Here is a 12,980-nt window from a genome sequence, read left to right as displayed (position 1 = left end):
TCTCCCCCAGATGGCACATGATTTGGTCTTTGGCCAATAGCTTAGAGAACTGGACTAGTAATGAAACCTGGTGGTGAAACGGTTACAATAGCAACACAGTTCTTCGTGCCTCCTCCTTGACCCTCAACTTATCAACCCAAGTTACAAGCAGACCTGCCACAGCACGCAGATGGCAGCACCTGTACAGAGAACAAAGCTCCAGACTGTGTCCTCCTACTGCTGGCTCGTCCCAATCAAGCAAATTAGCCAAATCTAAAAGACCCTCCCCCCAACCAAGATGAATAAACACATGACTACACGATACTATACACCGCAGAATGACTAATAATGATGTTAAGGTTGTAGAAAACTTTTAGGCATCAACGAGTTCATGCACAACAACTTTAGGAAGTATTTAAAGCACTCAAAGTGTTTCTAAGTAACATACAAAAACGAGTCTCCTCGCCAGCTTACACTTAGACTGTGTCTTACAGCTTACTTCCTCAACGCTTTGACATATGCCAGGAGTCAGCAAACTACACCCCATGGGCCAAGTCCAGCCCATGTACACAGCCCAATGTCTACTTTGTAAATAAAGTTTTATTGGAACAGAGCCACACTCATTTGTTTACATACTGTCTGTGGATGTTTTCAGCTACAACAGCAGAGCTGACCAACTGCAACAGAGACCTTAATATTTACTGTCTGGGGCTTCACAGGAAAAGTGTGCTGACCCCAGGAGTACACTATCTTGCTTTATCCTCACATCACCCTATTCAGGAAGTCAGTGCCCGTGAGCCCACAGTTGGTGAGCTGTGGAGTCAGGGCGCAGACCTCCGACACCACAGGGACACTATTTGTCACCCAACGTCAAAGGCCAAATGCTTAAAGATATTCCTTTCCCCAGAGACACAAGCCCAAAAGAAGCCACCCAGACTCTTACCCGGTGTCCTCTATGACCAACCATCCAATTTCATCAGACAGTGAACTGGATTTCAGATGCAGTGTGTATTCATGGAAGAATTTATAGATCAACCCAGAAAACCACCAAGAAGGAACCCACAAATCTGGCCCTTTGAACAATTTCCGAACTTGGTGCCGCATTGAAATCATCCGGAAGCCTTTTAAAAAACATACTGCTGCATCAAAAGCCCAGATTGATTAATGAATGGACAGAGTTAAATTTGTGTTAAAGCAAGTTAGTAAAACATTAATGGCAGGAGAGTGTATAAGTGCTCGCTTAAAGTTCCTTCAATTGCATATTTCAAGAGGTTTGAAATAAAATGGTAGAAGAAAATTCATTGCTTGTTCCCGACTACGGTCAACTAAATCAGAACATCCAAAAATGAGACAAGGGATTTTACTTTTTAAAAGCTCACAAGGAGCTTCTGATACCACATTTGGCGTGCGAACAGCTGCTCCAGAGTGCCATTCATTACCAACAGACCTGATCGTCTGGCCTAGAGGGTCTCAAAGTATGGTCCAGGGGCCCCTGGGCATCCTCACGGCGGCAAGAGATTGCAGAAGCCACAAAGTGGCTTCAAAAGCATAAAACAATGCCGCTCTCCTTTCTCAATTTGTCTTGGAAAATAAGAGGTCCCTCCCCCGCATTAAAAATGCTTTATTAAAATGTAATGGGTCTGCTATTCTTCTATTATTAAATATTTTTAAAAAATTTAATGTTTATTTTTGAGAGACAGAGAGACAGAACACAAGCAGGGGAGAGGCAGAGGCAGAGGGAGACACAGAATCCAAAGCAGGCTACAGGCTCCGAGCTGTCAGCACAGAGCCCAACACGGGACCCGAACTCGCGAGCCATGAGATCATGACCTGAGCCGGAGTTGGACACCTAACCTTGACTGAGCCACCCAAGCGCCCCTATTATTAAATATTTTTAAGTTTATCATTTCAGGTTTCTAACTTGGTAAATATCAGTAGCTATAACCCACGTAAACAACAGCTCTTTGGGGTCCTGATGATAAACACTTGAGAACTGTTCATCCAGGCAGTAGATGGAGAAGATAAATGCTCAAGTTCTGGGATCAGAGGCTCTGGATTCAACAAGGGACCTTGACAAAGGCAAGTAAACCCTGGCTTCAGTTTCTTCATCTGTAAAATGGGGACAGTCAAAAGGTTGCTGTGAGGCATAAATGAGAATCAGGTTTGGGCAGTGCCAGTACTTTGGATGCATTAGATAAGTGTGAGCCATCGTTCCTATTACGGCCATTGCTTAGTTGGTTTTTTTGTTTTGTTTTTTAACGTTTATTCATTTTTGACACAGAGAGAGAGAGAGAGAGAGAGAGAGAGAGAGAGAGAGGGAGAATGAGCAGGAGAGGGGCAGAGAGACAGGGAGACACAGAATCTGAAGCAGGCTCCAGGCTCTGAGCTGTCAGCACAGAGCCCGACGCGGGGCTCAAACTCACGACTCTGAGATCACGACTTGAGACGAAGCAGCATTTGAGATGATTTTAAAATTTTTTAACATTTATTCATTTTTGAGAGACAGAGCGTAAGTGGGAGAAGGGCAGAGAGGAAGGAAGACACAGAATCTGAAGCAGGTTCCAGGCTGCAGCACAGAGCCTGATGTGGGGCTCGAACCCATGGATCAGGAGATCATGACCTAAGCTGAAGTCAGATGCTTAACTGACTAAGCCACCCAGGCGCCCCAAGAGAGATTAATTTAAAAAAAAAAATTTTAACATTTATTCATTTTTGAGAGACAGAGAGAGACAGAGCACGAGTGGGGGAGGAGCAGAGAGACAGAGGGAGACACAGAATCCGAAGCAGGCTCCAGGCTCTGAGCTGTTAGCACAGTCTCACTGACCGCGAGATCATGACTTGAGCTGAAGTCAGACACCCAAATGACTGAGCCACCCAGGCACCCCGAGATGAATTTTTAAAAATAACTAAATTCATACTGATTGGAGGTCAACTGTAAAAATCTGCTTCAGGCTCCCAAATAAAACCAGCACAGTTCTGCCAGCCTGTGTAGGAACCCTTGCTCTGCCCCCTGACATTCCTTACTGAGGTGTTTCACCTGAGGGTTTGGGGACAGTCACTGATACTTGGAATGAAAATCATCAGCCTGGCATGGTAAATCTGGTCACTATTTCCTAACTCTAGTGAATCAGAGAGAGAAAATGCTCTCAACTAACTCACCAAATAAACAGTGATTATAAAAACTAGGCTCCAGTCATAAATGATAAACAATTTACGTCAAACCAGTGTCTAAGTATTTTAATTTTTACTGCCCTGCTGATAAGCTAGGATAGGACAGTCATAAAGCAAATTATCCCAGGCTCGTGTTTCTTTTTTCCGTACAAATGTTAACCTTTCAGCCGACCAGACCATGTTCTTCCTGAAAACCTTTAATGGCTGCCTCTTGTTAGTCTGTACGTGTTAGTATGGCATTCAAGGCCCTCACTCACTGCTGGCCACGTGCTGAATGCCTGTTTCCTTCCCATGAAACTCCTTGACTGCCCTTCATTCTAGCTGCACCTGACTACCCTTGGTTCCCTAAAAATGTCCTTTGTTTTCATGCCAGTTTTTCCACAAACGCCTTTGATGAGTAAAAGAAACATCAAACAGATTTCCTCCCCAGGACTCTGTCTGCATCCAAGAGAGGAATTCAGCAGACCGTATCAGAAATCTAGAAATTCAGGCTCAATGAGGTTATACAACTTGCCCAAGGTCACACGGCTCCTAAATGACAACACTGATAATCGAACCCAGGTCTGACGGAGGTGGAAGGCAATGCTCCCGCCAGTAGCTATGCTGTCCTGGTGAAGTTCAACCCTTGCGTGCAAACAGGGCTTTCAGACACCTTCTGAAATGGATGGAGTGGTCTTCCCTTCTCTTCTTTCCTTCACTAGGCTTTGATCCACTTGACAATGACTACAAGCATGATCTGATCAGATGCATAGAGTGGAGTCAGCCTGCATGATCCAGAACCAAATAACTGACACCCCCCCCCCAACCCTAACAGCTATAAAAAAATGAGTGCTGGCCTAGTTATTTTTTTTTATTAAAAAAAATTTTTTTTTAACGTTTACTCATTTTTGAGAGACAAAGAAAGACAGCATGAGCGGGGAAGGGGCAGAGAGAGGGAGACACAGAATCCAAAAGCAGGCTCCAGGCTCGTTGCTGACAGCACAGAGCCCGACATGGGGCTCGAACTCACGAATTGTGAGATCATGGCATGAGCCGGAGTCAGATGCTCAACCGACTGAGCCACCCAGGCGCCCCATGGCCTAGTTATTTTTAATATGCAAGTCTGAAAATGGTAGGGGAAGATGTGGGGACCCTTCATCATTGCTATTCTTCTAAAAATATATCCTTTACCTGGTTTTTTTTGTTTGTTTCAGAATGAGATTAGCCCTTGCCACCATTGGGGTATCTGTACTCATCTTCCTGCGCCCCTTGGAGTAGAAGGAGGCTGTGGCATGAAGCTACACGTCTGGAATAAAAGAACAGACAAGAGAAGGAAGAAGATGCGTGTCTTTTAACTGATAATAGCGTAATTAATAGCTCCTCCAAATCACTCTGATGAGCTATTTAAGCACCTTATCTGGAGATGACAGTTCCTATAATTTTCTCAAATAGTTCCTTTATTTACACCGTACTACTAATAAGAAAAACTAAAAAAAAAAAAAGAAAGAAAAGAAAAAAATTCCTTTTGTAGTTTGTTTTAGGGAGAGCTCTAAATTGCATTTGGTAATAAATCTAAGTATGTCCACTTATTGAATGTAAATGCCACTGTAGATAATATATGTAATAATGATTCCCCAGAAGGCTAAAAAAAAAAAAAAAATCAGGATAAAAAAAATCGCTGAAAAGTATAAAAGCAAGTAGCTACCAAAATTTGTGGCTCAGTTTCTCACGAGATATTTGTTTTCTGCTAAGAGCACCACCACCACAACTCGGTAAGCAGTATTAAAAAACGAACCGACAGACATAAATTATGCCACATAATCTTGTCTTCAATCCTGAATCACGCCAGAATAAACAAAACACAGACTCAATCCTAATAATTCAAACAATCCTCAGTAATTCGCATACTGTACTAATTTGTCTCCACTCCTCCTTGGTAACTTCCCTGAAAATGGCTTCCATTGGGTGAAACCAATGCCTTCTTTGGCAGGAGCAACCTCAACAGCCTCCGCGTAGGCCAATTTCAAGTCCATTTTCCGCAGCAGCGAGAGTCATCCTGTAAACACACCATCGGATCCCACCATTCCTCTGCACAGAATGCTTCCAGGCTCCAGACAGTCAGCACTCAGAGCGGAACCCCCCCATGGGTCACGGCCGCAAGCCCCACCATGCCTACCCCTGCTCGACCCTCGGCCTCAGCCTCCCGGTCTTCCCTCCTCTCCCTGAGAAGGGAGGCTCAGGGCTGCTTCAATCTCCCTTTGCCTGGATCTTTGCTTGACTCATGCTTCCTCCTCACATACGTCTCTGTGTCACTCCTCAGGGTGGCTTCCCTGGACCACCCGTCTGACTGACACCCTCCCCCTCCGCCCCATCACTGTCTGCTATCACCATGCTTAATCCTCTTGACTGTACTCACTCACATTTGCCACTGCATGGCTACCGTCCTTCTTTCTTGCTAGGCTGCGTCCTATGCCAGCAGGGATATTGTCATCGGGTTTGCCACTGTGTCCCTAGGGCCCAGTAGTGACTGGGGAAGGGGAGGGGGAGGGCTCAAGGTTTATTGAATAAACGCTCGATGATTTTTCTCCCTTCTCTGCATGGGTGGAAAACTGGCCAAGTTCATAGGAACCCCATGTTGCCTCATACTGTTCTCTAGTTGTTGCATACAGACTTGGCAAGGCATTTTCTACACGCTTTGCACCCCAGGAGTGACAGGGCCTAGCATGTTTTAACAACATGAATGATGCTTAAAATGTGCTAAATTTGGCTCAACTTTAAATCTTTGGCTGTTAGAAAAGGAACAAAGCAGTTGATTCCAACACAGCACAGCTAGGATTTCAACATAAACTCCACCTCAAATATATGATAAAACTTAAAAAGACCAATGAGAAAAGAGGAAATAAAAAATACCTAACAAAAGCCATGTCTTCCTATGACAAATTTAAACATTTGTTTTAAACAATAATTTCAACTAACTTGGTTCCAGGTAGTTTTACACTGGCTCTTTGTAGGCTCCAGAATGAAGATAAAATTCAATATTGATTTTTAAAACCTTGTTTACATTATCATTAACTCACTACCACCATTAGCAAATAACCAATTAAATTCAAACAAAACACACTGTAATAGAATTTCACGTTTGAGAACATTCAAACGTCTGAACAAGAAGTTATGGCTTCAGGGGTGCCTGGGTGGCTCAGTCAGTTAAACTCTTGGTTTTGGCTCAAGTCATGATCTCGTGATTTGTGAGTTCGAGCCCCACACTGGGCTCCATGCTGATAGTGCAGAGGCTGCTTGGGATTCTCTCTCTCTCTCTCTCTCTCTCTTCCCCTACCCTGCTTATGCTCATGCTCTCTCTTTCTCTTTCAAAGTAAATAAACTTAAAAAAAAAAAAAAAGTTATGGCTTCACAGATCACAAGAGAATTCCCAAAGTATCTGCATTTATTCATTGAATAAATAAGACCAGAAAGTGAGGATAAGGCAATGTGCTAGGCACTGTGATTTGCACATTTTGGGACCTATTAAAAATATCCACATTATAGTAATTTAAAAACTATAGCAGTGGTCCTACTGTAACAAGTACTTGGCTAGGCTAACGACCAAGTCAATCACATCTTTTTCAAAGTACAACAATTTAAAGCAAAGACAGCCTTGCCTGACAGTTACAGAAATTAAGATGCTCCAGGAAGTTTGGCAATTTATTCTGAGAGTGAAAATGCTTTCAAAAACTAAGTTGCAGCATATAACCACGTCCAAATGATACATCCACTCCTGTGCAGGAGTCTATGTGCCGCTGTTCAAGTTTCCTGCTGTCATTAAAAACCACTTAACCATGTTATTATTCCAGGGTCATGTTATTTCTTTTTACTACTTAATAGTATTAGCTCTATGAAAGATTTTAATTCATATAAAAAGGTTGGTGATTGGAACATGGATTATTCTCCCCATCTATGCTTTGACAAATACTAGCAAACGTACTCTACCTTTATGAACGGATTCATGAAGACCTCAAGCATCATCACCATCCAACAAGACAAGACAAAGTAAGCATAATGCAAAGTAATAGTTACAGGCCCTTTACTTTTTTGATCTAAGGATCAACCTAACCCAAACTGTTTGCCTGCGTTGGTAACTGACGCCCTGCAACAGGGTAAGTACGCCTGTAGAATGGCAGGTTCCACGTGTATCACAGAACCGCAGCAAATGCCCAGGCAGAGCAAGCAATGATGTTCTTTTTTGCTGTCCTTAAAACACCAGGTTTTGCAGAAAATAACCAGCAGATAAGGACTTGCAGGACATCACCGAGGAGAGAACTTATGGAACCCACAGACTGTGCACAGACACCTTGTTCTGTGGCAGCAGGTTAGACCTATCTATCCTTCAAGGAAAGCATATTCCAGGAAATAAGCACCAACTGGTAGTGAACGCTGTCAGGTTTGAAGCATTTACAAAAGTAAGTACATTGAAAATTGTGCTGTCTTTACTGTAACATGTAGTCCAAAAGTAAATAATCCTAGGTCCTCCATGTGACCTCTGTCCAAACTCAGAACACAAGACCACTGCCATTATTTCTATGCCATATCTTGTTTGAATTTGCTTCTGACACTTGAGTAGTTGCAAACTAGATTATAAGACTATAATTTGTATCGGGGGTTGGCAGGAGTCCTAAAAAAAAAAAAAAAAAAACTAAAACAAACTATCCAATGCTTGCCTGCAGGTACCAACACTTTAAATAGTCTGATTCCCATAATGAAAGTCGGATATTCGTCATTTTCAAATAACTTTCAGTGCGGAAGAATTCTGAATAGGAAAAAGAATCCACACACACATGAAACAAATAGATCATTTCTTCCTGTCACTCTTTTTTCTGCAGACTTGGGGAAGGACAATGTTTCCGTTTGGGTTAGCGCCTGTCCCAGCAGGTTTTACCAGGTTGAAAGACAGGCGGCTGCGGTAGGCCAATGCCAGTTCTGGCTGCGTCTTTAATCTTTCACAAGATTTCATCCCATCCTAAGAATATGAAGGGATCTTCAATGCTGAAGAACCAAGTTTCAACAGCGATCCCATTCCCAGTTTTATAAGGTGAAATTTCACAGGATTTGGGTTTAGCCCATTTGTCAGTTCTCTATGGACAGCTAGAAAAATCCATCTTGATTTATAAACAAAGTAAAGGACACAGGCCAGGTCTTCAGGATTTCAAGTACGTGTGCGAGGACAACGCGCTTGCTGGTAGCCTAAACGTGCATGATGGCACAAACCGGTGTTTATTTTCTGGAGACCTGTCATCAACACTCAAGCTACCAAACCAATGATAAAATCCCACTTCCTGTGCAGAAACGTCTGAACGAAAATCTTTGGAAATTGTCAAAGGACACGAAGCCATATTCAAAGTGGTAAAGAGCGACTTCAACTCAGCACTCGTAAAGCGGAAGGAAAGGAGGAGTTTGATGAAGCCGACAAGGAGGGCCATGGGTTCCCCAGGTTATGAGGCCCCGGTTTGCAGTTCCATAAAATGAGCCACTTATTGTACCTCAAGGCCAAACGGCACCGTGGGGTTTCCAGGAGATCCAGCTATTTAACAACTGTTTAGTCATCAAGCAAGACAGGAGGTGCTGCTGGAGCCTCCTTCCACCTGGTTCTACGCCCGGTGGCCCGCCCAGGGCTGGCACGCACAGTGGGCTCCGCCGAGCAAGGCTGCGTCTCCCGCCCCCCTCCCCGCCCACCACCTCCCCGGCCCACTTACTGTTGCTGGACTTGAGGTCCCGGTGCAGGATGGACACGACGGCCTCCTCGTGCAGGTAGAGCATGCCCCGCGCAATCTGCACAGCCCAGTTGACCAGCACGTGCGGGGGGATGCGGCGCGCGCGGCGCGCACCGGGCGCGCGCGGGTCCGGGGCGGCGTTGGCGGCGGCCAGCGCGCGGTTGAGCGCTCCGCCGCGGGCGAACTCGAGCACCAGGCAGAGGTGCGGCTGCTGCAGGCACACGCCGCGCAGCTCGATGATGTTGGGGTGCCGCAGCATGGCGAAGAGCCTCGCCTCCCGCCGCACGCTCTCGGCCGCCGCCGCCGCGTCCTGCTCCGGGTCGCGCCGCGCCGCCTTCACCGCCACCTCCTGGCCCTGCCAGGTGGCGCGGTACACCTGCCCGAAGCCGCCGGCACCGATGAGCTCCTTGAGCTCCAGCCGCTCGAAGTCGATGTGCACCGGCGAGCCGGGCCGCGGCGGCGGCGGCGGCGGCACGGGGCTGGCGGCCGGGCCGCACGGCGCCACGTAGTTGGCGGGGAAGATGCCCAGGCGCCGCTGCACCTGGCCGGCCCACCAGCCCTCGTCGCCCGACACGGAGGCGTCCTGGGACAGCACCTCCACCAGCTGGCCGCGCCGCAGGCTCAGCTCGTCCTCGCCGCGCGCCTCGTAGTCGTACAGAGCGGCCCATAGCCCCGCTCCCGCCGCGGCCGGGGCGGAGGCCGAGCCGCCGGAGGAGGCGGACGACGACGACGCGGAGCCGGCGGGGGCGCCCCGGACCGGGGACACCGGCCTGTCAGCCGCGCCCTCGGAGCCCGGCAAGGCCATGGGGGGCGGCCGGGAGGGCGACGGCGGAGCGGGGCGACGGGCTCAGCCTCCGGGGCGGCTGGGGGCGCGCATGGTCCGGCGAGGAGGAGGGGTCGGGACGCGGGGGTTCACGGGCCGACCACCCGTAGGCCCCGGCGTCGGTCCCCGTCCCGCCTGGGTCGCCTGTGCTGCTGCAGCGGTCCCCGCGGTGGCGGGCGCTGTAGCACCATGGTGGCGCGCTGGGCCTGCGGCGGGCCTGTGGCAGGCTGGGCCTAGCCGCGGCCTGGGCCCGCCCCTCCGGGCCCGCCCCGCCCCGCTCCGTCGGGACCCGCCCACCGCGCTGGCCCGCCACGCCCCCTCGCGGCCCGCCCAGACCCCGGGTTCGGGGCCGCCCCCGCCGCTGACGCTCGGGGGCTTGGGTGCGCCGCGCCCACTTGGCCCGGGAGGCGGAGCCGGCAGTGGTGCACGAGGTTTTCCAGAAAAGTCAAGCCAAGGGTAAGGCTTCGGGGAGGCCACAATTCTCCAAAAAGCAGTGCAGCGGCTGAGGAGGATCCGGGGCGCTGGGGCGTGACGCGAGGGACTAGGTCGCAGTTCTGGGAGAGTCACGGAGCATCTCAGAACAGGTCGCAGAACAAATCCGTATCAGCCTTGCCATATCAGTTCCCGGGCTGCGAGCATTGGAAATCCACCGCCCAGCCCAGAACTAACCAGATTACGGATCCCCCGCGCAGTGAGCTGCAGGTTGTAGAGGCCCCGAAGCTCGTTCTTCTTGACAGATAATCCCGCGTTTGCCTTTCTTTACTGGTCCCTCGAGTGGGAAAGAACCCTCTGTCCCCTGTGAACCCACAGGTTCGGGTTTAGGAAGCGTTGGCCAGACATATTCCCAGAAAAGGTGAATAGAGCGAGGGAGTCTGTGCCAGAGCTCCAGCCTTCACTGCTGTGCTGACTGTTCATTCACAGGTGTTTACTGGCGCTTCGCTCGGGACGAACTCTGTACAGAAACGTTCTGGGAAGCAGGGCCTCCACCCTTACCCGTTCGCTCTGTGCAGGAAAGGGTAAGCTCATAAGAGATGGAAAGTGAAGCTTTTATGTCTGAGGGCAGGGAGCATGTCAAGGGTAGCGATAAGGAGGAACTTTGAGATTTTCCTGTATGAACATACTTTTTTCTCTGTAATTTTTTCATTATTTAAGAAAATCATCTTCGAGAGTTTACTGGGTCAGAAGGGCTGTGGAAAGGAATAAAATGACGAGTTCTCATGAAATGGTCTGCCACTTTGAGACATAGCCTGCCTTCTCTCCCTGCCCAGACTCACAGAGACTCCCTTCTCTGCCCCATTACCCTCGCACCCCACCCCACCCCTGTTCTACCCCCCTTTTACAGTTTCTGTCCTGATGGTGACAGGCCTAGACAGACGTGGGTCTCCTGTCTCTCTTGATGGAGATGTGGGAAGAAACCTTCCAGGTGTCAATATTTCTCATTTAATGATTAACGAGCACTTACTCTGTCTAAGGCCCTATGCTAAAGATTGGAAGTTACAAAGCCCCTTCGCTAGAGAATGATAAGGGAATAAAGAAAGTTCCACAAGAGAAGAATAAACCAGTTGTCCTGGGCTCAAGGTGAAGAAGCACTTCCTGTTGCCTGGAGTCACTGGGGAATGCCTTGTGGTGTGTTATTTGAGCCGACTATGGCTGGGATTAACAGCAAAGAGGAACAAGGACATCTCAGGCCATGTGCACATAAACAAGAGAGAACAAATAAATACTGCGCTCAGGGCACTGCTAGAGGTCAAGAGGTTACTATGGCAAGCGATGAGACTAGAAAGAAGAAAGCCCAATTAACAAAAATTCTAAAGGAACGAGAGGGTCCTGTTGTAGGCCAGCCTGAAGTCTGCGTCCTTTACCACCAGCAAATGAAGAGACGATTTGGGTTTTAGGAGGATAGGGCATAATAATATCGCTATATATATATATAATGAGAAAGTCATGGTCTTTTCAATTATACTGTTACTGGCTGCGTGACTTTGAACACAGTCACTTTACTTCTCTGCAGCTCAGTTTCTTATCTGTAAAATGAGAATAATAACAAATAGTTCCTACCTCATAGGATGGTTGGGGAGACTGAAGGAGATAATGGATGTAAAGGTGTGGAAGGTGCTTAGCACATAGTAAGTGCCCAATAATAGTAATAGTCCTCTTATTATTAATATCCCTTTTTAAAAAAGAGAGCAAGCCAGTCTCTGGTCCCTTTGACAAATATAGTTTCTAATCGTTTTGGTTTTTTGAGTACTTACATTTATGGTTGTCTTCTATGTACGACTAGCATCATGGGTTTTCCATTTGCAGCACTGAAATTAAGATTCTTACCCAAACAAATTAAGCACACACACAAAAAAGGTCAACTCAAAAGGAAACATAATTAAAATAGTACAGTTGGCACATGGATATAGCAGATATCAAGAAAGTTGTACTGGAATGACCGAGGTTGGGAATACATGGCTGGGGGTGCTGGGGAGCCCTGATGTTTCAGGACAGAGCCGTGATGCGATTATATTGAAACTGTGTAAAGATGAGATTAGCAAACATGGAAGCAATAGGTGTGACTAGGGCAAGGTGAGAAGCAAGAGAACAAAGAGAGAGACCACTGAGACAGGAAAAGGGAGAATTGGGCAGGGGGGAGCTGGAACCCACCGCCCTGGCATCAGGAAAGAAACAGCCCAGTGCCAGACACAATATACAGAGAAGAATCAAAAGTGCTTCATGACCAATTACAGGCCCCCAGGACCTCATCCCAAACTCAGGGGTCCAGATAAGTGCCGGGGTTTAGAATTTTAGTGCCAGGTTTAGAATCTTAACAATATAGTACATATTTGAATACTAACTCTTTCAATTCGGGATGGGACAGCACTGCAAAATCAAACACATGGATATTTCTGCCCCAAAATGTAAAAAAACAAAAAACTCACCAAGTGAGATAAATAAAGTCCAAAAGAGCCTCATGTCATTTCATGTCAAGTTTTGTTGCCAAATGACTTCTAATGCCTCCTGACAAAGTTGGTTTTGGTTTTTTGGAGCTTCTCAGATTTTAGAATTGTGGATGAGGGCTTGTGGGAAGTGTTCAAGATAACTCCACCCAGGTTTCTAACTTAAGGAAGTAGGTGAAAGGTAATGATGTCAAATGACCTAGGAAATGGTTTTAGGGAGATGGTTATTCTTTGTTTGACGTGTTAAATTTGGGATGGTTTGGGGGTACTGAGTTTTACAGCTGGAATGTCAGAGAATGAGAAACTCAGAAAGGAGACCAGAGA

General features: G+C 47.3%; 2 protein-coding genes across 3 annotated transcripts in view; one reads left to right on the top strand and one right to left on the bottom strand.

Annotated features, from left to right (window-relative positions):
* Window positions 1-9,960, bottom strand: part of MAP3K21 (mitogen-activated protein kinase kinase kinase 21) — a 62,349-nt gene extending 52,389 nt beyond the window's left edge. The window contains exon 1 of one of the 2 annotated variants that reach the window (XM_015079783.3): window positions 8,874-9,960. In XM_015079783.3, the coding sequence (XP_014935269.2) occupies window positions 8,874-9,696 (823 nt within the window). In that variant the 5' untranslated portion in view covers window positions 9,697-9,960. The remainder of the gene's footprint in view (window positions 1-8,873) is intronic. The other variant, XM_015079784.3, reaches the window with a different exon arrangement.
* The window catches only part of PCNX2 (pecanex 2), a 326,874-nt gene continuing 322,742 nt past the window's right edge, over window positions 8,849-12,980 (top strand). The window contains exon 1 of the mRNA XM_053207265.1: window positions 8,849-8,928. The gene's annotated coding sequence lies outside the window, so the exon portion shown is untranslated. The remainder of the gene's footprint in view (window positions 8,929-12,980) is intronic.

Source organism: Acinonyx jubatus, chromosome D2 (assembly GCF_027475565.1).
Source record: "Acinonyx jubatus isolate Ajub_Pintada_27869175 chromosome D2, VMU_Ajub_asm_v1.0, whole genome shotgun sequence".
Classification (NCBI taxonomy): domain Eukaryota; kingdom Metazoa; phylum Chordata; class Mammalia; order Carnivora; family Felidae; genus Acinonyx; species Acinonyx jubatus.
The sequence above is the reverse complement of the archived record's forward strand: the minus strand, read 5'-3'. Positions and strand labels throughout refer to the sequence as shown.